Here is a 24585-nt window from a genome sequence, read left to right as displayed (position 1 = left end):
AGACAGGCACCTTTGGGTACTGATGATGGGAGGCAAACTGGCTGGTTAGCCCAAGGCACTCTCTGCTCTCAGGTGTTATGTGACTCAACTTGTCTGTCCAGGGTGGTGGATGGCTGAGTCCAGGTTTTAGAACCCAAGTCTTTGTTCTTTTCTATGTGGACTCAAAAAAGAAGAAAAAAAGATGGTGCAATCTTTCTGATACTGCTGGCTAACAGGGACGGGAGAGGCCTTTGCAGCATTACAACACTGGAAAGTTAGATTTTTATCTGTTGATTTTTGAAAAGGGGCAGAAAAAAGACAGTCACTCCAGTGCAGGGTAGTGTAAGAAAGGCCAATGTTCTTAGTTTAAAATAGCCCCAGAAAGCAATAACCTTCTTGTGGGAAGTGGAGGATTCCTGGGTACTTCTTAAGCCTGTCCTGCAGGTACAAATGTGCCTTTTAAAGTTTAACCTGCTCTGTGAATCCTGCTGGGAACTCTGTTTTCTCTCCTTGGCTTTGTTGCTGTATCTCCAGCTTGTCTGTGTGAGCAATGCCAGAGTGCAGTAAAGAAAAGTTGACATTACAACTTGGAATAAAGCTTTTTTCCCTTTGCGACGCAAGGGCTTGCTTTTTAGAGATAAGGTTAGCACCTTCGGCTCCAGCAGTACCCTCGAGTTAATGATTATCATACCCCAAACGCAGAACTAGGGGAATGAGGACGGTGTTGGTAAAGGGAAAAATACTGGAGGGACGTGCTGCCTTTGACATGACAGCATATATCAGCTGTGAGCTGAGGGCCTGATATGTTACTTAGTGCCTACAATAACCTTGGTGTTCCTCTGAGTGCTTTCCCTCTGCTTTCATTTCAGCTTTGTATTCCATCTATTAATTTATATAAAATGCTGGGATTGGGAGAAGCAAGGGAAGATAATTCAGGCCAAACACCTCACTATGGTGTCAGGCTTTTGCTCCTTGCTGCTAAGCAAAGTGACAGAGGAGTTAACACATGAGCTGCTGGACAGGGTAGATGCAGTGTTTGCAGGTGTGTATTGCCTGTTCTGTGTGTACCAAACCCAGCTAGCGATCAGTCCAATATTTTTGTATTTGAAAAACAGAAAAGAAGAAAAAAGAGAAAGAAAAAGCCCATGTATGCTGCTCAGGAGACTATTTTAACATCTGGAATAACCAACCTGTGTAGATCCGGTTCATCATCTTCCTAATAGGCACTTTCCTTAATGATCTAATTGGTTTCAACGTGAAGTGGCTGTATGAAATTGGTATAGCGGGTTGCTGCACAGTGGCTGCATGAACATCAGGGCTGTGGCAGCTTGAATCATCTCACTTCGCAGTGGTGCCTCTTCTCGTAGTCTCAGAGCCCCTTATCTGCTCCCTGCCTGTTGTCGTGTACCCCCCACAGCTCTGTGGGGGCTCCTGTTCCCCAAAGAGCACGCAGGGCAGCACTGTGTCCTCACTTCTCACTGCTCTGGGACTGGAAACAGGCAGCTGTCTCCTCTCAGTGCCTCTCATTTGCACAGGCAAGGTACAAGTCTATGTATTGTCCTTCTAGACAGAAAAAAAAAAAAGTATCTGTGCCTGACAGTGCATGCACAATTGGATTTTATGTCTGCACCATCTCAGAAGTGTGGGGTTTTGTCATCTCTGCTATTGCTCTGTCACAGGAGGTCAGCATGCAAAGACCAGGAGTTCAGGGAGAAGGGGCAGACATGGGTTCACACTGGAGTGCAAGGAAAGGTGAGGAGGTGCAGAGCAGCTTTACACTACGTTCCTTCTTGCATTGCTTATGCAGAGCCAAACCAGGAGAGGAATGATGTATAAATGATACCAGGTGGGTCCAGAAGGAAGAGACACAGTATCAGAGGGTGAATCAGAAGGGAAGAGGTACAAATCCCCCCCGGCCTGCACGCTGGGGAGTTGGGTGCAGCGGAGCATGTGCCCGGTGCAGTGTGCGCCCAGGGCAGCGTGCACCCCGCACAGGGAGCCTGCTGTCCCAGATGGGGAAGGGGGAGAAGCTGGAGTGCTCCCAGGAGAATCGGTGACCTACTCTGTGAGCTTTCAGGGCCCTCGGTCCTCCCCTACCACATGTTACTGGGACAGACTTTCACCCATGGTGAAGTGGTATGTTGCAGTGGGGATGTCCCTGTGCTATGCAGTACTCAGTACAGCCTGTCCTCTGCTCCACTGCCACAGAGACTTTCCTCTAGGAATGAAAGTGCTCTGTTATTTTATATATATTGGAGGATTTATCATTTAATAATTTTGTCCTTAACATGGTACTGTTCATCTCTACTTCATGATCTCCTGGTTTCAAAGGAACACACCCTATGGAGCACCAATTTGCCTGGAAATCCTACAAATCTGGGGGGAAGTGCTCTTTGTGTCTGCAGTTTGACTTTCTACTTCAAACATAAATCTGTACAATTCCAGGAAAAAAAAAATAATCTGACACATGAATTTTGTTTTAAATTAGACTCTAAGGCCCAAGGTTTAGAACCAAGTCAGGCGGAGATCTTTAAGGTCTCAGTACCTGATGCAGTGAGCCTAAATCCACGTTTACAGATTTACCCCTTCAAACTTTCCTGCCGTGCCCCTTCCAGGCACCAGCAGCTGAAAAGCCCTGACACAAGCAGCCTCCTTCCTCTTCAGGGAACAGCTTAGAATACAGAAAATCTCTGCAAAACAAAATACACATTTTATTATACAACCTCTAAATGGGAATTTAGAAAACAAAGTGAAGGCCAGCTTCTTTTCTGCTCCCTAAAGCTACTGTGAAGAGAGATAAGACTGTCTTACCGAAACATCTAATCTTATCTTCAGTGTCCCTGTTTTGAATTGCTCTGATAATATGGGAAAAACAGAGAATACCAACCTGTAGGTTAGGGATGAATCAGGGCAAACCCACCCAACTTTCCAGGGAGGCTCTACAGGGGTTGCAGGAGCTGGTTTCAGAAGTACTGTGAAAATGAGACCTGATCAACTGGAAGGACAATCACATTACAATGCAGACAGGACCAAGATTTTGAATTAAAAGTGTGTATTGGTGCACAAGCAGGTACAAATAACCAAATCCTCTTCATTTGAGGGCTTGCAGAGGAATATCTTTCTAGGGTATGCTTTTATAAGCATTAAACAGTTTTTGGCACTCATGATAATCACAAGGTCCAAAAAACCGAAGGTAGAAAATTGCCTTTTTCTGGGAAAGAGCACTGTTAATATTGAAATCATTAAAGCAGCCAAACTGTGTGAAGGGCATCTTTATTCCCCTTTGGCACATCATGACTACACTTCGATCAATGCAAGCTACGTCTCCACGGTTTTCTTTGTCTAAACCAGCTTTGATCAACTCAATTGCACAAATTTCTTCAGGAGGCTGCCTCTGTAGTAAAGATGTATGTGCTAGGCTGGTCACTGGTGACCTGTCCTTATTCGTATGACCCTTAAGATGAAGAAATAAGATTTAGAAAGGAGATTTTTAGACGAAGAAATAACATTTAGATCTCAGCAGATTCAGTGAAAGGACACGATTGTGAATTGCTGCCTGTCACTGGAGCCGCTGGGGTTTATTCCAGCCAGCGGCACGGGGTACCTGCTCCTTCATGTGGCCACTGGCGAAATGTGAAAACTTCATCCCTTTTCAAGAGGAGAGCCATAAACAATAGACTGACGGTTAAATGGAAGTGCCTCCTGCAGTGGTGAGCTGAGCAGGCTGGGTCCAGCCAGGTTGGCAGCCCCGTTTGGAAAGGGAGGTTTCAGGGGCTGGCAGTTTGGTGGGAGCAGGGGGTCCCTGTGGCACCAGGAAAGGGAGAGAGGAGTCTGTAACAGGGTGGGGGAGGAGGATTCAACAGGCAGAAAAAGCACCTGCTTCTAAGAGGTGAGTAGAGAGGAGGTTCAGCTGATAAAATGCTTTTGTTTTTAATCTCCTGCTTGGATTGGTGACCTGTCTTTTCTGTCCCTTGTCACTCTCCCCAGCGGGAACAGGGTGCTTGCAGCTGGGAGGCCTGGCCTTTGCCTCTCACCTGCCCCAGGCAAAGCAGAGAAGCAGCAGGGAAGGACACAGGAGACACACAAAACTCTGGCATGCACGGAGAGTAAATCAGGGTGTTAAACAAAACCTCTGCTCTCAGCTGGCTAATGTTTCAAAGGAAAACATTTCAAACGCTGAGAAAGATTGTGCAGTTAGCCGGTGATGCAATTACATGGCTGTAAGCTGTAGAAACTCTTTCAATGTGGCACATATTAAACCTTTCAGAGGTAGTGCTTTGATTTTTAATTTTACGCTGTTGGCAGGCAATCAGGGTCTTTAATAGTATGGGGGCCAGAGGGAAAATGTTTCAAAACAGCAAGGATCTTATCATAGTGTGCAATTAATGAATAATTATTAAAAACCAGAAATAGCTGGAAGAGCAGGCAAGAGCTGGCAATGCAATTCTCTGGTTTCAGGCCTATAATGAAATCTCAAGAGAGGGAAGTATGATATGCAGCTTCGTGCAATTAAAGCTGGGATTTTTTCCCCCCAGTTGAAAGATCAGTGATCTTGAAAAAATATACCTGTCACTTGGTTTTGTTTTGAAGTCATTTAATTGTCATAGTAAAGCATTTAACATCTAACAAGCATGGAGACATTCTTCAGTAAATTATGGAATTTTGTTGGTTTTTTTTTTAAACAGATTTTGATTCTGGTTTTTTTTTAAAAAAAACCAACATGTTTGAAAAGAAGTCTGTCAGCATAGTCTGAACGTGTTAACCATGGGAAAGTGCTGCACTAATGCTTTCCCGCTGCTCTGACTGGTAAGTTTATCCAGGAAGACATAAGAGCTGAGAAGGAAAGGTTTCATGTAGACATCCAGGTCAGTTTGATGCTCTGCCACAGGGTGGTGCTTTCTCTGTGATGTTGGGGAAATTTCTTAACACCTGTGGTATCTTCCCATGTCCAATCTATTAAAAAATGAGCAAGAAAAAAATATGCATTATATTCTCTCATGCAGGCCTCTACAGTTTACCTGGGCATTTACCTGTTTCACCTATTTTCCCTTGTTCAGGCCAGAATTACTTTTCTGCCTCGGATCTGTATTGTACCCAGTGCAGTACTGCTCTGATCTCACTGAAATAAAGCAGCTCGTTGTCCCTGCTGCCACTGCTAGGGAGTCCTAACTGTACATGTTTGGATGTGAGACACTTGTTCATGTGGGGGCAGGTGCAGTTCCCAGCCTGGTGCAATGTCCTGGTCCCAACAACTCAAACTGTGTGTGAGGTAGGAGGCAAGAACCAGTGTCTCAAAGGGCCTCAGTGCTCCACCATGCCAGGGAGTGCTGGCACACATTGAACTTAGCTTCGGCATGATGAAAGAGCCCTTTAAACCAAAAAACAGTTTATGTCCTAACCAAAATAAGAAGGAATGTTAAACTCCTCCACTAAGAAAGCCTTTGGACACAACAACCATGACCTTGTAATTCGAGGCTTTATGTGTTTGTTGGTTTTGTATTTTTTTTTTCCTAAAGTGCTGTGTGTTACCGCTGGTCTTGTTTCTCTAATCAAAAGTGAGTTTATGGTTTGCATTTTCCCTTGGAGAGAACAGGACCTTCCTGCTTGGAAGTGGCAACAACTGATTTGCTTTTAAAGCTGCATAACAAATCTAATAGTTAAGGTGCAACACTTGTGTTTTGTCACTGAAATCCATTAGTCTGTGGCACAGTGAGAGTGGCTCTGGCATGCAGGCTTGAAGATGCATTTGCTTGAGCAGCCTCTTCTTGTGAGTGCTGAACCACATTTGCTCACTGCTGTTCCATTATATATGAACTAAACACAGAAAAAGTTATTTACAACTATCAGGCATTTCTACATGCAATATTAAGAGAGGTTTTCTATTAGCTTCACAATAGGACAGCTTAACTTGTCTGTGTGTGTATGTGTGTGTGCGTTTCTTGGCTGCTAGTATCTTGTGTTCATGTCCCTGGTGTTAATCCTGTTGTATTAGCACACTGCAAGCGTGTAAGATGTTGCACCCTTCTGTACCGGTACGTGTGCTCTAGTGCATGACTGCTATTGACAGAACAAACTGTGAACTACTTGGATCTGCAGTGAATGGGGAAAAAACTCTCGGTTCCTTGGAAGGCTTTCTGGCTTGAGCACACTTTTGCATATTTATTTAGACACTTTGATTGTCACAAAGCATGGCAGCTCTAAAAAACTTCATGAGCTAGAAAGTGGTTCTTGAAACAATTAGATTTCCTGGACACATTACAGTGAAAACAATGGCACGCCATCGGGGAAGATGCCAAATTGGCTGGTGGGGGCAAGCAAAACCCAGAGTGGATCAGCATAAACTAGCTGTGACGTTTTCTTGAAACTGTTTCTAGGAGACAGAAGTCAATCTTCACCACTGTGCCTGGTTTCTTTGTGCCGGTGTTTTATTTTCTGGCCTCAGGGTTTTTCTGTTTTTCTTTTCTTCCAACTCTGATGCCCTCTCTTTGCTCCAGAGCCCTGGTAATACAGCGTGAATGTTTGCTGGTTTGCAAGAGAGGAGAGAGGCTGTCCAAAGCCCCCCTGGCTGGTGGACGGGGACTTCCCAAGGAGATGTGGGAGTGGGGATCCTCACAGAACTTTGCCAGCCAGTGGTGAGGGGAAGCTGCTCCTTTAAATGGACAGCTGCAGACATTAGAAGATGGACAGAGATTTTGGCAGAGGTTTTGCTGTCCCTGACCCTATTCCCGGGCAGGGCAAGTGGGTGCAGCAGTGTTCCAGCCAGTGTTGCGTGCCCGTGGGTGCTGTCGTACCAAACGGGAACTTGTGTGTACTCTTCTCCACACATCACACTGGGTTTGGAGACAGTCCTCACAGCATTTGGCTGCAGTTTTGGCCCAGCAGCCTGTCATGTGGGAGAAGTGCTTTGAGCCTTGCCTCCAGTTCTCACCAGGCTGTGAGGGTGGAGGCCAGCGCCCTTCTCCAGGGATTTGTTTCACGTCTGAGAGGTACCTGCAGCTGTTGGACTCACAGGAAGTTTTCTTTACCACAGGGTGTGCTTAATGCTCATGAAAAGCAGGTTGCTAATGTTCTTTTGTTCCTGAAACACCTTCTGAAAGCAGTAGCTTTTTTCATTCTTCTCCCTTAAAAACATCCAGGCAGAGTGTGCACCAATGGAGTTTGTTACAGTGTCGTAACTAGCTTCAGCTCCTGTCATTAATTGATAATCTTGCCGGATCTGCTATAATGCAGTGCCAGCTCAGCAAGCTCCAAGGAACTCTTGGGTAAAGTGCTCTCCATTTTGGGACCATTGTCGGCAGCTTATCACTTGATTTATCTTCTATTTCCAGGTGTGGAACTAAAAGTAAACTGTCATTGTAAATCACTAATTCAAGCAGAGTGAGAGAACAGCGCAGTTTTCATATTTCAATACCACTTAATTAGAATAAAAAAAAATCCCTTGTTCCATACAAGTGTACAATGCAAATCCTTTCTCTTAGTGCTTTGGATGGGTAAAATGTCCTTTTGAGTCCCACATGTCTAATGCTGCTGCTCATCTTATTACAACAGGCTTTTAATTTTGTCCCTGGGACCAGATGGGGAAGTAGCTTTCTTTAAAGCCCAACCCAGTATGTGTCTCAATCTGGGAATGTGTCCCTGCCTGCTGCTGGCACATACACCAGCACTGGCGCCTCTTAACCCAGCCTTGAGCCTGCTGGCCTCATCTATCTATCTATCTATCTATCTATCTATCTATCTATCTATCTATCTATCTATTAAAACCCTTTTGTGCTTGCTAATTGTGTAACTGCCATTTTACGTCCTAGTAGTCCTAGATGAGGTTGAGCTATGTGCCTTCCCTAAAGGTGTTCTCATCTGAGTCTTGCTCAAATCAGCCTCCAACTGCAAATTGTGCTTTTGCATGACTAGACCTTCTTGTCTGCTAGCCCCTTATTTCCTTGGTGCCACCTCCATGGAAAACAGAATCATGTACTGGATCAGTGGGAATAACATTTTCTTGTGGCATGCTGCTTCAGAAAAATAAGTGATTCTTGATACGATAACTGCCTTCAGCCCTTCTCTCTGACCGTCCCCCTCTTCCCTTCTTCCATTACCCTTTACGCTCCTGCTGCGCTGCTGGACGACTGCACCTCCAGCATTTGCATCTTGTCCCTCCCCCTGCTCTTCGTCTTGATAGTATAAATTGTTCCAGCAACCTCATAATTTTGATCTGCAATCATTTTGCTCCACTAGTTTATGGCAGTGCACAAACCAAATGCATTCTTTTAGACTGGGCTGACTACTCAGAGTAACTTTAGAGCTGAGAGGTTTGTAAGGTACCAGGTGTGCCAAAATGTGGATTAAAAATTAAAGCCAGGAGGGAGAACATCCCTTTTAAGAAAACATCCAACAGTTCAATTCCCTTTTTTTTTTTTTCTTTCTTTCAGCACTTGCCAATTGCTATTTAAACACAAACTTAGAAACCCACTATAAACTGAAATACCCTGCTTTAGAAAAATGAGCAAACAAACAATAACATCATCCTTTGATTTATTGGTGTGGCTTTGTTTTTTTTTTTTTTTCAAAGGTGATTTCTAACAGGCTTTTCTGTTGTGGCTAAAAACATTGCATTGTACATAAAATTTTCTTGTTCAGATCAATTTGCTAAATTTTCATTCAGTTTCCAAGTGGTTCATTTTGTTGAGGCTTCATTTTGTTCAGACTAGCAACTTGAGAGGTTTCCTGTAGCTTAGAGAGATTGCTTTTGAATTGGTACATTATTCAGTCATGAATTGTTTCTTTAGTATATGAGCAGCTGAGTGGGGTTTTTATTACAAATATGAGTTTGAGTGCAAAACAACTACTATTTTGGCCAAATAAAGAATGTAAAATTAAGCACAAGTCTTCATTGTGTGTTGTAATGCTTTTCTACACTCTGTGCGTTGGGGTTTTTTTTAAGTACTTAGCAAAAACCTCCTGTAGGGCATGGCTTTATGATTGACTGCACGCAGAATTTAAAAAACAATACAGTATATTGTAGAATGACGGCTACACTAGTAAGAACTGAAACCATATTCCTATTATCAGAAGATACAAGTGAGCAAATTTTGGTCTTTGTGAAGCTACTAATTAAATAGGTCTTCATCTGCATTCAGCATCTGATCCTATTGCAATGATCCGAGTGAGTGTAACAGGATTTCTGCAATCACTGAGGTAATGAGGTGGCGTAGGGTAGCAGAACAAGTGCAGTCCTGGTGTTATGCACCAGCCTTTTAAAATACAGTTTTCTGTTGTGGTGTTTCTGGTTGTTTACCAGTGTACATGATTGCTTTTACCTACCTTGAATTAGTTTCCATCTCTGCAGGATTTTTTTGTCCAATAAAGTTAACTTGGGTAAATGGAAAGCAATAGGAGAGAAATGTCTGGTTTTTGAACATGCTGTCTCTGGATTTAGCGAGATTCTGTAGATGGAAGATTGTTGTAGGAAATCAGGTGACATTATTTGCTTAGTGTATGACAGCAAATTGGAGGACCTTGCATGTTCCAATTGCATTAGTAAAGAGATCAAGGATCCCATCAGTGCCCCAAAGCAGATCTCCTGCCGTACCTTGCTGTAATAGGCTTTACTGGTGCAGCCACCAAAAACTGTTTTCCCTGACTTTGGAGGCGGGAGGCAGGGGTTGTAAGGGCAGCCTCCTGCCCACAGCACAGCTGCCCGGGGTTCACTGTCTCACCAAGTCTTGGCCCTTGGCTCTCCAATTTCAAGGAGATAATTGTCTATTTTTGCTCTGATATCTTAGGAGAGAGCTGCTTGTCTTTTCTACGTGACTTACTAGTTAAAGACGTTTATTGCCACATGAAAAGATGATTTAGCCTTTTTGTTTTAATCTCTTAATCTTGAATATTTTAAGAAAAATTAGTTCTAGTAGCTCTTGGGAGTTAGAGTTTCACCCATTAGTGGGTGAAAACCTTACAAAGTTAAAGAAGGTGTCTAAAAATTTATCTTCCCAAGACATCTTAGTTGATAGGTCTGAGTAGAAAAACTTATTTCAAAGTAAGAGGCCATTCTGGAAAGAGGATAAGAAATGAAAGTCTAGTGGATATAGCTATGTTAATGGGGGCAGAGCAACTACTTAATTATGTAGCAATGTTGGAAGCAATAGGATTATCTATTTCTGTCATGATACAGGTCAAACCAAAGACTAGCCGTTGAACTTAAGGTGCTATATAAATGCATAGGAAAGTTCCCAAATGCTTATAATTGCCCTCTCAGTTGCTGTGAATACTGATATTTAGTGATCTTCTTTCTCTCTTTTATAGTAATCTATTTATTATATGTGAAAGGGTTATTGTAAAAGTCTTTTCTCCATCACTGTGGTCCTGTGTGCCCAAAGCTGGAGCCAGCTGCATGAAGATGGAAGAAGAAATGTGTTTTGTAATTTACAGCAGAGTAGATTTAATCTTTGCAAAAATCCCCTGCATCTTCACTGTGCTCCAGAAAACACCATATTTATCACCAGATTTCAGAGTTTACATTAAAAAATGGCATAATTGAATCAAATGCAGCATAACTGATTAAAAGCATTGCCACACCTTGATTCCTCTTCTTTGTTTATAGGATTTCCTCTGAAAAGCACTGTCTTGTTCCTGTATTTTCTAGGAGAGAGAGCAAGCTGTTGGGTAGTTGGAGCTCTGGCTTAATTAGTTTTCTCAGGTCTGCAATAATATCTTATAGTTCTTAGTGTTTCTTGGAAAGGTGCTACAAAAGATAGAGTGAGCTGCATGCTCCAGTTCCCCCTGGAATACTCTCGTTAGCTGTGGATTCACCTCAAGGAAATAAAAGAGAGTTAAAAGGCCAGCAAAAATGTACCACGTATGGCTTGGATAAAGACAGGAACATACACTGTTTTTTTCTGAAGTTAAAAATCATTATAAGGGGGTTTTCTTCAAATAAATTATATATAACAAAATAAGCTGACATCTCTTAGTAATACTGAGAAAAAAGACCAAGATTGCATTTGTGGAGGAGAGGAAGAAACACTGCCTGACGTTTGCTTTGAGCTATTGCTGCACACTGGCTAGCTGAGACATTTTGGAAGTCCCCAGCAGCTATCTGAAAACAAAGTGCAAATATCACAGCTCAGACACAAGGTTCCCAAACCAAATGGTGCCGCGTGCTCGGCGAATCCATGTTCAGGTGTTTATTTGAATGCCATTTCACAGAGCACATTCGCCTTCTCACCTGATACGGGGAGACTTTGAGTCTCACAGACTTTGAATTAGGCTGCTGCCAAGGTTGTGGCGAGGGGGAGGAATACTCTTTATCTTGTATATATATTCCTTGAAAAGGTTTGAGGAAGGAGGTTTTGACATGTTTGTACTCATTACAATTCTCTGGACAGCTCTGAAATGTAAATACAAGGAGATTCGTGTGTTAGCTGAGAAGAGACTTTGCTGCAATGGAAATACTACTGCTCCCTGAATAGCCTTCTCAGAGGGAAGCTGCAAACAAGCAGTGTTTGGCCAGGACATTTTCCTTAGTGCGATTTTGAGTAGCTTCACCACTACCCAAGGCTTTGATCCAAACTATCAAAGATTAGGCCTAATTTAAAGAGTAAAACTGCCTTGTTGTGTAATAATTACTTATGTTTCCCACATCAATGTGATAACCAGAACACGGACGGTTCAAGGAGTCAGACTGGAATTTGGTCTTCATTCACCCGTGGTGTTGGAATTGCCACTGTGGCTGTATTGGGAATCAGACTCCTCCTCTCCCACCCTTTCAAAGAGATAGCTGTCTGCTGCCCCAAAATACCTCATTTCATTTCTCACAACACTGTTTCCAGGCAAGAAAGTCTTCCTCACTCTTCTCCTGATTATGATCTCCCTTAAACCTTAAAACAAACTGGTTCTGAAGATGTGTGAAACTTCGGCTTTCATTTTGACTGCATTTCTTTATTGTTTTCCCTCCGAAAAGGAGAGGAATCTGTTGAGAGCAGGAAAAGGCTCGCTGTTGTCAGAAAGAGCAGGCTGTCGGTGTGTTTAGAAGTGTGAGAGTCCTTCAGGCAGCCTTTCACCTGCCCATGCCAGATTTGTAATGGGTAAAAAGAAATATTAGGACTGTGTAGGTGCTTTCCTAGATGATTTTACTTGAGGATTAGCTCCTGGGGACTGGCAGCTCCCATGTGCTGGTGTGGGGTGGGACCTGTTTGTACCCACAGTTTGCTGCAACAGCCCCATCCCCCTCACTGCCCTCTTAGACCACACGCACCCCTGCTCTGCAGCACCTGCCCGCCTTTCCTGCGGCAGAAACGTACCTTCTGATCGAGACAGACAGCCTCACCCACATCAATAAACATATAAAATATATTATGTTGTGATAGAAGAGTTGTGAAGACAAGCCCTACTCAGTGGAGGTTAGCTCCAGAAACAGTTTGGGTGGTACATGTAATTGTTGTGGCCAGATTGTAAATCAGGGTGGGGGAAGAAACGGGTGGGTTGATGCAATGCAGCACTCTTAACCTTTTCCTCCCATCAAGGGAAACTGAGGTGCCAGTATCTTACTGGACTGACACAGCTTCCTTCCTCGGGGACAGAGGACAATAAATTGGCCCTCAGTCCCAAAGCTCAGCCACCGAGCTGTCAGTCTTCGTGCCACAGGTGCCACACCTGCCTTGGTGCATTTCTACTCGTCCGCTCCCTGGATCCTGCTTCCTGTTGTGGGTTTTGGTCTAGAATTTGGATACTGGCATGTAATTTTTATGCCAATTTGCTTTGGTTTCTCTTCTCACTTAGGCTGCTGAACATAAACTCCAATTGCATTTGTTTTTTAAAGCAGTTGGCAAGCATGAGCTTGATACCATTTATGCATCAATAATTCCATTTTCATCTCACTTGCTACGAAATAGCAAATTTACTTCAGTTGAGGGTTTTTGGTACAAAAATCTGACTTGGAGATGGATAATATCTCTCTCATTTAGGAAGAGCTTTGCTGATTCCCCCATGATGATCAGTTCCATATAACATGTAGCTCAAGCTTGTCTTTCTGGCAGAGCTCATGAGTATCTTACGTATCTGCCTAGCTAATATATTGTCTTTTTGTATTTGTATTCTGCAGTTGATTGTTCAATGATTTCTCCTGCTGAATTGCAATAGATGAGCTGTTTAATGTTGCAACGGCTGATTTTGTAATGTAAAAACAAAAACCCTCTCAATTCCAGATTGTGTTTGCAAGTTAGAACGCAGAATTTAAATGAGATTTATATGGAAGATGTATTTTTCCCATTGTTTCGCCAATGCAGAAAGAAAACAAGTCTTCACTCTTTCTAAAAGAAAATCAAAGAAACCATGGCAAGAATTTGCTTTGCAAGGAAGAAGCATCAATAAAAACTAAACCTGTTCCCTTCTACACATTTGTGTTTTTTAAAAATACTTCCTCAATGCAAAAATAACAATTTACAATAAGTATGTCTTTTCTGATAGCCGGAATGTTAACAATTCTAAAAACAAGCAGTTTAAAATATATTTATTTTACCTTGGTATGTCTTCTGGTGCTCAGTCTATGTATATTTCCACAACATTCTTGATCTTTTTGTCAAAGTAGCCCAGATTTAAAATTTCTTTTATGTTTTTACTGGAGCATTGTTGTAGTGAATGGAAATGAATCTACTCAAAAGTAGATGCTGGATTTTGTAGCTTTTATCGACAAACTGCTTGAGATGGGCACCTGAATGAAACAGTTGACAGTTACTTCAAATGCCAAGTTGGTATTTACTGTGAGGCATAATGATTTCATGAGTCTTCACCCACCTATGTGAGGGAAAGTGCCAAAGAGGACAAGGGAATAGATGAAATTTCGTGTTAGCTTTTGTGTTTCATGGCAGCCTTGGCTGTGCAGTGACCAGCTTGCTTCATTCACAGAGTTGGGGTCCCCAGAAAAGTGCTGCCGTGTGTTGGTGTAGTGACCTGAGAGGCTAACCCCCACCTGGGGGGCTCACCATGCTGCGGGGGGATGCTGCTCTGGCACTCCACTTCAAAAACAAATTATCCAGTTATAGTGTCGTAAACCATCATTAAAGTTGTGCACATTTAAGACTGAATTATGTCTGATAAGGAGCACTAAGATGAAGTTTGAGATCAGAAGATTAAAGCTGAAGAGCAAGATAAACTTATATTTGAAGTACAATTTTTAACATAATGAACAGAAGAAATAAATGACCATTAAAAGTAGGAACTGGGGTGGGGAAGATTTTCAAAGGTGCTATTGTCACTGCATAATAGTGGATATAAATGTGTTACTGTCTCCATAGTAATTTTTAAGTATGTGGTGGGTTGACCCTGGCTGGATGTGAGGTGCCCACCAAAGCTGCTCTATCGCTCCCCTCCTCAGCTGGGCAGGAGAGAGAGAATATAACAAAAGCCTCGTGGGTCGAGAGGACAGGGAGATCACTCAACAATTACTGTCCTAGGCCGAACGGACCCAACTTGGGGAAAATGAATGTAATCTATTACCAATCAGAGCAGGATAATGCGAAATAAAACCAAATCTTAAACCACCTTCCCCGCAGCCCTCCCTTCGTCCCGGGCTCAGCCTCACTCCCCGTTTCTCTCCCCGCTCCCGCCAGCAGCGCAGGGGCCGGGGAATGGGGGCTGTGGTCAGTTCCTCACCCGCTGTCTCTGCCGCTCCTCCCTCCTCAGGGGAGGACTCCTCACCCTCTGCCCGCGGGGTCACAGCCTCCTGGGGCACATCCCCCTGCTCCGGCGTGGGGTCCCCCCGGGCTGCAGGTGGGTCTCTGCTCCCCCGTGGCCTCCCTGGGTGCGGGCACAGCTGCCTCCCCATGGGCTGCCCCCGGGGCTGCAGGGGAACCTCTGCTCCGGGCCTGGAGCCCCTCCTGCCCCTCTGCCCCACCGCCCCTGGGCTCTGCACAGCTGCTGCTCTCTCAGGCTCTCGCTCCTCTCTCCAGCTGCAGGGGCTGTTGTGCAGCAGCTTTTCCCCTTCTTGAACACGTTCTCCCAGAGGCGCTACCGCCGTGGCTGATGGGCTCGGCCTTGGCCAGCGGCGGGTCCCTCTCCGAGCCGCCTGGCCTTGGCTCCACCGACATGGGGGAGCTTCTGCACCTGCTCACGGAAGCCACCCCTGTAGCCCCCCACTACCAAAACTTTGCCACGCAAACCCAGTACAAAGTATTAAAACTAACATGATTTCCTCTGGTAACGTATATGCGTGTATGGCTTTTAAAAGCATACCATGACTTTAATCACTGTTTTGCAAAAAGGCTGCTTATGTTCAGGAATGATACTTCTGTCATGAAACTTTCTTAAGTATTTTTAGCTTTTTCTAGTGTTTGCATTGTGAAATGGCAGTATTTAAAAATATTTGAGAAGCAGAACTTGACCCTGCTAAGAACGGAAGATAATTGTCAGATATTTTAAATTGCTAAGAAGTAAAACTGTTAACACTTTGTGTTCTCACTAATTATATTCTGCATATCTACATTCCCCTGACAACTTCTGATGCATCCGGTATCACTCTACCTAATAGCTGAGGGCTGTTAAGTGACAGTGCAAAGCAAAAATAGCTTATTCCTCTGAAGAGCTCTGTTTGCTATTGCTTGTGGAGAAGTGTGTGGTGGGATCCCTGGAAGCTGTTATGTTTTAATGCTGCAGAGTTAGAAAAGATTTTACTGTAGTGCCCTGTAAATCCCAGCTGGATGGATCAATGATACACACAGACTTGAAACTTGGGTTCAGATCTATGTAAGTCTCTTGTAATCCTGTTTGATGGGAATGTTTGTGTTTCTCAACCCGATGTGCTGTTTATCAGTTGTAGAGGACTGAAGTACAGTGGAGACTGAAGCATCATCACTCTCCAAGAAAAGCGCAGGGTATTCTTCTGGGCAGGTTCCTTCAGCATTAATTTCTATTAGAGATCAGGTTGCTGGAAACACAAAATTCACCTTGCCCTTTGCCACTGAGTAGCTGGTGTGATACTGCTGTGCTGCGTCCAGCCCAGAGCAGCTCTTTGTCATCAGTCAGGGAGAACAAATGTGTGCAGCAGAGCAGGGAGAACCTGAACTGAGCAAACCAGTGGGTGACGCAGGGATTGTAACCAGAGAGAGGAGGTGTGGGCATGCTGTTGTTCTGTTGGGTCATCGACCTGACCCAATGGCACAACACTGGGCCAACACCTCTGATAAGCCAATTTGGTCTCAATGATCTTGTAGCAGCCTTAAGGGTATTTGTGGGGAGGAGAGTGTAGTCCAGTCCAAGTGAGGAAACGTACACTTCAGATTCTGCTAGCATGTCCTGGGTCTTAGTGATGATTTACATTAGCATGTAGTCACCTGTGAAATGAAGTATCAAAAGCAGCTTCAGGTGGTTTTCTAATGCCAAGGGTGGCAAATACCTGTCTGAAATTCTTCTCAATATGCCTGACAGCTCAGGTTATCTATGGAAGCTTTTAATAAGGAAAAAAATCAATTCCCTGTGTTGTCGCTGCCCCACACTTGAAGACATTGCTGTTTACAGGAGGAATGCATGCATCGCTTTAGCATTTGTGACTTAGCAAGACCAGTAATGGTGTCTTCAGTTGGAAGAAAGATAACTTTATGTGCAACAGAACAGCAACATATTTGTTAAAACCTTGCAGGTTTGGTTAATTTATTGCACCAAGAGGCAGCTTGGTTCTTCTCAGTGCCTTTCATTTCTTGCACGATGCTGTGGGACAGCACTGACCGTGCTCGCTAATGAGACGTGGCCTCGTTGTACAGCACCCCTGAGGCCAGGAGGAGCACAATGAACACTAGATGGACCCCAGTCACTCTGGAGGCTCCGGGAATCGCTGGGCCATTGCTCTTTTGCTGGAAGCTGTTGACAGGATCAGATGTACATGGAGCTGGTTTTCAACTGTTTGTCCCAGGCCATATGCTTAATCCTTCCAGTGGTATTTATAAAGATAACTAGTTCGTTACTGGCTTCTGTTCAGTTTAAACCCAGTCTGAGAAGGGCTGCGGGGTGTTTGCCAGGGACTCTGTGAGCGCTTGGAGATTTGCCTGCTTGTGCTGGTGACAAAAACGTTGTCTGGCTACCTTCTTTGCTCTCGTTATCCCTGCAGTGCCAGCAGAGGCAGGAGCAGGGGCTGGATTTTAGCTCTGTTCTGCTTTGCCAGTGGAACCCCTGTGTATGTGACCTGTATGTGTGGAAGCTCCACAGCAAAGGCAAGTCGCTGATGTGCAGCCATGAGGAAACTCCTGTTCTCTGAGGAGGCTGCACACTGAGCAGCCAGCCCAGATTCATTGTCAGATCCCAAAGCAAGCCTGTGGATATTCTGGTGGTTAGAAAAACTGTGATGGGGAAATCACTGGGAGATACACACTGGCCGTATCTTCTCTTCTCCTTGTACTTACTGAGTAGGGAAAGTTTACTTAGTGCTGTCTTCGTTTCCAGAAAAGCATTTTTGAAAGGCATATCTGTGATTCTGAAAGTTGATGATAAAAGGAACAGAGTTGCTGAATAATTTGAGCTTATACAAAATGTATGTGGCAATGCAGGTATTGACTTATTTCAGTGCATATGAAAATTTATTGTCCCTTGAACTAAATATTGACACAGACAAAGCAGTATCAATATTTATCTCTCAGGTTAATACATTTTTATATTCACCTCAACATACATCAATATGTGCTTATTATTATTATAATGTTTGTCCTTCAGCAGAAGAAACTGGCGTGTGGTTGAGAGGGAAAAGGGAGGTTTATATTAGTATTCTTTTCCCGTTCTAAACTTCATCAGATGCTTTATCCTGCACATGGAGCACACTGCAGCTCTCATTCAAGCAAAACCCTTATTGATGGCTGTGACACTCTATGCACTGAATACAGGATTGAGCGACTGATTTTTGGGAAATGTGAAGTTAACTGTCACTAGTGAAAGGGGTGGCAAAACCACCACTTCTGTTTTATAGACTAGTTGCTCGGTGGTGCTGCCTGCAGTAACTCTGTAACCAAGAGCTACTCACAGCTCACAGAAATGAGGCGTAGCGCAGTGCAGGGCACAAATTGACAAGACTTTGATTCTGAGATCTGGCTGTGAATCGCTGCCTACGAAATGATGCTATTAAATGTTGAGCAGGGAGACACCTCCAGATCTGTTAGGGACCTTGGGGTAAGCTTATCTCACGCCTGTGTTACGTGTGGCCCTCTGAGTCTGCACACTAGTGGGAACTTTATTTATGGGCACGCTAATACCGTAGAGAACACCGTGGCCTATTTGGGCCTCCTGCGGTTGTTCCAAGAAGCAAGTGTGTGTGGGGAAGAGTGTGGCCACTGCACTGTCCCTGAACAATTGTAATTCTGATCTGTCCCTGTGCCCTTTTATCCTGAGTCTAGATCTTCGAGAAGATGGCAGAGGTTTCCTAGCTAGATGATGAGGGCAGGCTGCACAGAAAGGCATGACAGCACTGAATGTCACAAGACTTGCCTGGGAGCTACAAAGGCCTTTTAGCACATGACTTCTGCTATAGGCACCCATTTATGTGGAGATACCAGCTCTGGCAGTTACACAGAAGCATTGTAGGTTCCACAGAAGCACTGAAGAAATGCTGCTGTTCCTCTCTGGAGCTTGCTGAAGGGGTAGGCAATAACTAGGCTGGGAGCAGGAGTAAAAGGTGTGTTCCTCTCTCTCACCCTGCACACCCCTCTGCTCCTCAACAGCTAGTTGCTGTTGTCAGAGAGAGAGAGGGATCTGTCACATGTGGAGCTGGATAGCAGCCGAACACCAGATATTCACCAGAAGCTGTTAAAAGCTGAAAGTTTGGCTCTGAAATTCTACCCAGCGGCTGGCAGACCAGAGAAACTTCTCCAAACTCTCACCTGCCACAAGAAGCACTGGTAGGAAATCCCTGAGGCCAGAAAGCAGAGGACAGTCCTCTCCTTGAGATGCTCCAGCACTCCTCAGTCTTACCCCGCCGAGGAAGCACAGCCTGCAGCGCTCCTGCGGCCGCCAGCGGTGCCAACAGCCATTCGGCCGCATTCCGGTGGGTTTCTTTGCTGCACTTACAAGTCAGACTCGCAGCAATGAAAGTAACAGCTGTTTGTAAACTGACATTTAAAAGACAATCGTCAGTAGACAATAAGCATATGGTAAGTGACTTCGCCCATGCAGGCAACTGCAGCAGCGGAGGCACGCAGCAGCTGCAGATGCTGGAAGACAGCACTGCATTGATCTGCAGTTGGGAAGGTCATCTCTGTGATCCAAGACTGCGTTCCCTGGCTTGACATTTTTCTTTAAAGCTAGAAAGACAATAAACTAAGGACTTATGTCTCTATTTGAAAAGCAAGATTTTTTAGTCCTGGTTAAAGTAATAAACATAGTACAAATACATGCTAAAACCCCACCTCCTCAAAGTACCCTTCTTAATTAGTACTGGGATATTTGCTTTTTTTCTTCTCCTGAATGAGTGGTGACATATTAAGACCATCAAGAACCTAATTAGTGAGAAGGTCGATTTGCTTGTGTTTGCAAAGCCACTGGTAGCAGAATCAAATAGGGACTAAGTGCTTCTTCATGATTAGTACTGCTGTTTGATAGTAAACTTAATAATGAGGGATGGTCTCAGTGTTTTCCTCTTTTGGAATTACCTCTGCTTCATAGTTGGAAGATTGGTGACTAAGGCATAGGACAATGTCACATTATACCTTTGAGTATAGTTGGGCCAAATATGCAAATGTGAAGTGAGCACTAAAAAAAGTCTCCCTCTGAACCAACTGCATCGCTGCCTGCACTTGACTCATAACTCAGTAACCATATGCTTATATTCCACTGATAATTGCCATTTAAATGTCAGTTTACAAGCAGATGTTGAGAACCTGCCTTTGTGCCATTAATTAAATTGCAGAAAAGCGAAGTTTGAGGTGTGACCCTGGTTGGGCTAACTACAGTGAGCTGAGTCCCACAGACTGTGACGCACCAGGGCGCTCAGGGTTAAGTGACACGGGCAAAGGAGCATGTACATGAGGTCACCGCAGCAGCCTCGGTTAATGGGCTACGGCAGCCAAATCAAGTGTGTTGTTGGCATTTCCTAGTGGCAGTTATAATTTTGTAGACAAGTCCAAGTTTTGTGGATGGCTGGCCGTGATCAGGATTGAGGGGAAATGTTGGACTATGAAGGGAGACAGATTTAAGTGTTCAAGTGCAGAAAAAAAGAGACAAAAATCTATTAAATAAAACTAGCAAAACCTGGAAGGGTGGAGAAGGAAGCCCTCCCTACTCTACCAGACATTTGCATGTATTTAAAATCCTTACCAATAAAGTTCATAATGAATTTAATTCAGTCCCCTATGGCCCAGAGGAATGTTATGAGTAATAAAAAAGTATTGCTAAGGGACAGATGACTGCCAAAGTCCTATTCTGTGCCAGCAATGCATATTTATATTATTAGCACTTAAACACTAGGTTTATTTTACTACATAAATGATCCTTTTTCACATATTAAGAATTAATACTGCAAGATCCACTTTTGGGAAGTTACAATAACCATTAACAAATTGTTAAATTTGTATGCTTTATTTCTAAAGAGGTTTGGGGTGGGGTTTTCTTTCAGATTTAAACAGTAGTTGAATGTGGTAATTCCTAATTTGGGTAAACTGTTTTGTGGCTGGTTTATGGCTTAGCTTTTTAAAATGGTTTTAGTCAAGGATCTTTTCATGTCTTTTTTTGTGTGTGTGTGTTACCTTGAAATATCTACATCAATGTTAAATGAATTGTAAGCTGAAACACTTAGTTAAAGGTTGAGATGTATTCACTTACACACAGTCAACTAGGTAACACAAGGGCTCCTGGCTTCCACTGGCATGGTCTAATGCACTTTTGATGATGAAAGTGAGTGATTCAAACGTGTGCTGGAAATTTCAAGCACCAGTGATGGAGGTCACTGGACCACAACATTACTTTGTTTATAAACATCGTTATTCCATGGAAGACAAATCTCTGCTCTCATCTAGTGTGTCACTTCAGTGCAGTAGTCAGGAAAATGGAAAAAAAAACCCCAAACCAGCGCTACTAATTTTTTTCATTTTAATAAGAAGGAGCGGAAGGGAAGGTTGGATCTAAGATGAAATGTGAAGGAGTCCAATTCCTTGCAGGCAGCAAGCTGAAGGGAAAAATGCATCAGTATTGGTGTAAGATGCAGTTTGGTTTGCATTCAAGCTGATTGATACGACATTGTTTAAGCACCTTCTGCATATCACAGTACAACACAAACTTCTAGAGCCTGTGTGCAAGTTTAAATTGATGACAGCAGTGATTCAGTCAAGATATTTTAATATGCTAAGGTCTGAACATAAAGCTTTTCGTCTGATGCACTTCAGCTTACTTCATACCTTCAGTGTGAACAGTTGGAAAAAATATTATGAATTTGTCAGCGTGTTTATTTACATGGTGCATCTCCTTTGAATCAACAAGCATTTTTTTCAAGTATAAAAATGAACAATGACTCATCCCTGGAAAACAACAAAGTTTTACAACCGTCTCCTCCCACCCCCCAAAAGACTAACTCACCGCACTGTGCAAGGGCACAAGCAGCTCATTTTTCACTTGCCGTACACACAACGAAATATTCAGTTCCTCAGAACAAAAGTGTCTGAAGAATATAAGGGGGAATCTTAAGCATTTGGCAGTTTGAACTAAAAAGAAAGGTCAACAGTAAAGAATTCAGAAACAAGCAAAAAGTCAGACATCTCAGAGCACTGCATTTCAGCATTAAAACTGAATGCACACATTGTTTGCTCAGTTTTTCACAGCACCATTCATAATTTAGGAAACTATTAATCAGCATGATGAAGTATCCTGTTCCTAACTAAGAACAAAAAAATTACACTATAGAGCTTAGTTTCTTTCTCCTTGAAAAAAATCGTCTGGTAAAATTTGACAAGAATTCTGCTGACTTGGGTTTGTGGGCTTTGCATTTAAGTCGCACAGGAGACAAAGCCACAGTGGAGCAGCAGCATCCTTTCGCTGCCTTTTCGTAAGACCTGTCACAAGTCACTGCTCAGGGCTTCTTATTTTCTGCTGGTCCGTGCCAGGCCCGCTATCCCTGTATTTGTTATGCTGACAGCAGAGGAAAAAGCACTGAAGGCTAGAAAATTTGCAGGGCTACTACAAAATTCAGATCAGCTTTTGACAGAGACAAAACAGGTACTGAAAAACGAGGCAAGAAGGCAGGGGAAGAGTAGGGCAGCCAAGCAAGGGGGCATGGGATTGTGTAGGAATGGGAATCAGAATAAAGAGACTGTGGCTAAGGAGAGTTATGGTTGTTAAAGAACAGAAAATGGCAAAGGTAAATGCATTTATTGCTTGCGGGCTAAGAACAGCCTTACAGGGCTCTTAATTTAGTGCTGTAAGTTTAAGATACACTACAACCCCCCTCCAAAATTACTGTGGCATTAAGTCATTACAGAAGCGAGTGATCAAAAAGACAACTTTTATTTGGTAGCTCATTCAGTGAGATCATAAATTTTTGAAAGTAATAATAGCTTTCATTAACAAAATTAATTTATTAAAAAAAAAAAAAAAAAAAGACAGTTCATACCTTCTGTATGCTTGGGGTTGGTAGTGGAAAGAACATGGACATACCCTGTTTAAGCCCTGGCAGTTTCAAAGTTATGAAAAAAATCTTTCTTCTCTTTTCTGCCTCCCTTCCCCACTACATTCATGTCTTCCCACTCGTGAAGGATCATTTTCCTGGCTTGAAAAATCAGTGTGCACTATATCAGAATTGTGTTCCTACAGTGATCTGTTCAATGGGGGCACTCCTAGTCTAGACGGGAAAGAATTAAAAAGCTTCTGTGCTTCTGTGGAGAAAGGAGGCGAGACGTTGGAGATTAACAATATAACAGAAGTCTACGGGGAGGGAAAACTCTGCTCCATCAGGATGCTCGCTGCTGTTTTGTGCCTCTGCAGCAGGGAAGCCAGCCTGCAACTTCTACTCCCTCAAAGTGTTCATATAAGGCACATTTCCTGCAAAGAGAAGAACAAAGTGGGAACAGTGAACAGGTGGCTGTATTGTGTTGCAGACACAACGCTTGGTGGGGGGGGGAAAGCACTGAGAGGAATTGTTTTGTGTACCTGGTATTTCATGCAAGACGGCAGGATTTCCATCCAGTGCTTACATGCCCCAGAAGCCGTGGGATGCCAACGAGGACTCAATGTCCTTCCCCTGCTCTGGCTCCTGCGCAGGAACAGGGACTGCTCCCATTCACCCGTACGTTTCTTCAGGGCTGCATCACCACTGCAACCCTAGTGAACGCCCGTCCACAGAGGCAGAGTTTTCAGACATCCAACACAAGTCACCCCCTTTTTAATGCCATTAGTGATGCAGCAACATGTATTTATATTTACATATAAATACAAAATGGTCAGATACCACATTTTTAAGCATAATTTATAATCTGCTTACACTTTCATGACTAGGCTTGGGTTTTTCTCATTTACATTCATAATTTAATTCCACTGGAATTTGAGTTTTAAGAAAGCCCAACATATCTTAATTACCATAAAAAGATCATACATATTTTACTTAAAAATATCTTCTGTAAGAGGAAATTTACCAAAAATAACACGAAATATATTATTATGCATACATTTTCTTTTTTGTAAAGTACAAACAAGAATCTGATCTCTTCTGGGTATTGCCTGATCTAATATGGCTATAGGTTCTATTTATTTTGTTTGTTTTTCAAAGTAAAGGGAAAGACATAAGAAATGTAAGAACACAAACCAAAATAAAACGCATTCTTTCCAAAGATACAGATATCAGTGAAAGAACACTTTGAGAACTAATAAATGACAATAGGTACAAAGAAACACTATCCAAGCACTATGCAGTCTTTTGTCAGAGCATGTGCTGCAATGACCTTGTACAGTTATTAAAAACAACAAACAAAAAATGCTACTGGCAGAAAAAGCTGTCAAGCAAAACATTGAAATATTGGTACTATTTCCTAACAAGTAAGTGCAGAACTGATACTAAGTACCTCATGTTTTTTTTTTCCCCCATGTATGCACACCTCTTTCTTCGTCTTTCTGTTGGCAGGACTGATTGTTCCAACTCTGGCAATATGCTGGATGCCAAACCAGGTTAAGAGGATCATGGCTGCTGCTAAACCAAAGCAGGACTGGACTGTCCCCTACTTCAGAGCATACATCACTCTTCTTCCCTTTGCCGACATCTTCTTCTACCTCAGCTCGGTGGTGAACCCTCTCCTGTACAACATCTCTTCTCAGCAGTTCCGCAGCGTGTTTCTGCAGGTCCTCCGCTGCCGCCTGACAATCCAACATGCCAACAAGGAGAAGTTTCTCAGAGCCAACCTGAGCTCGAGAGCAAGGAGCAGCCGGTCTCTACGCCCGCTGCTCTTCAGCTCTAGGCGCCGTTCTTCTATACAGGGCAATAACAAAGTTTTCTTGAGCACTTTTCAGAATGAGACCCAGCCCAACTGCCATCCCCAGAAACCAGGTCTTGAACCACCAGAGCCCGGCTTGGAAGTAGTGCCACTAGAGACTAGCTCAGAGCCCACTCCAGATACACAAAACGGCCGTTGTGAACATCAAGTATGACTTTGTAAGGCAAGGTTA

General features: G+C 43.4%; 1 protein-coding gene across 1 annotated transcript in view; it reads left to right on the top strand.

Moving 5' to 3' along the window:
- The window catches only part of GPR39 (G protein-coupled receptor 39), an 82499-nt gene extending 57917 nt beyond the window's left edge, over nt 1–24582 (top strand). Inside the window, exon 2 of the mRNA XM_074910502.1 lies at nt 24047–24582. Within this exon, the coding sequence (XP_074766603.1) occupies nt 24047–24567 (521 nt within the window). The 3' untranslated portion in view covers nt 24568–24582. The remainder of the gene's footprint in view (nt 1–24046) is intronic.
- Nucleotides 24583–24585: the final 3 nt, after the last annotated feature.

This window comes from Athene noctua, chromosome 7, assembly GCF_965140245.1.
Source record: "Athene noctua chromosome 7, bAthNoc1.hap1.1, whole genome shotgun sequence".
In the NCBI taxonomy this organism is placed as follows: Eukaryota; Metazoa; Chordata; class Aves; order Strigiformes; family Strigidae; genus Athene; species Athene noctua.
Note: the sequence above shows the minus strand (reverse complement) of the source record. Positions and strands in the feature narration are given on the sequence as shown.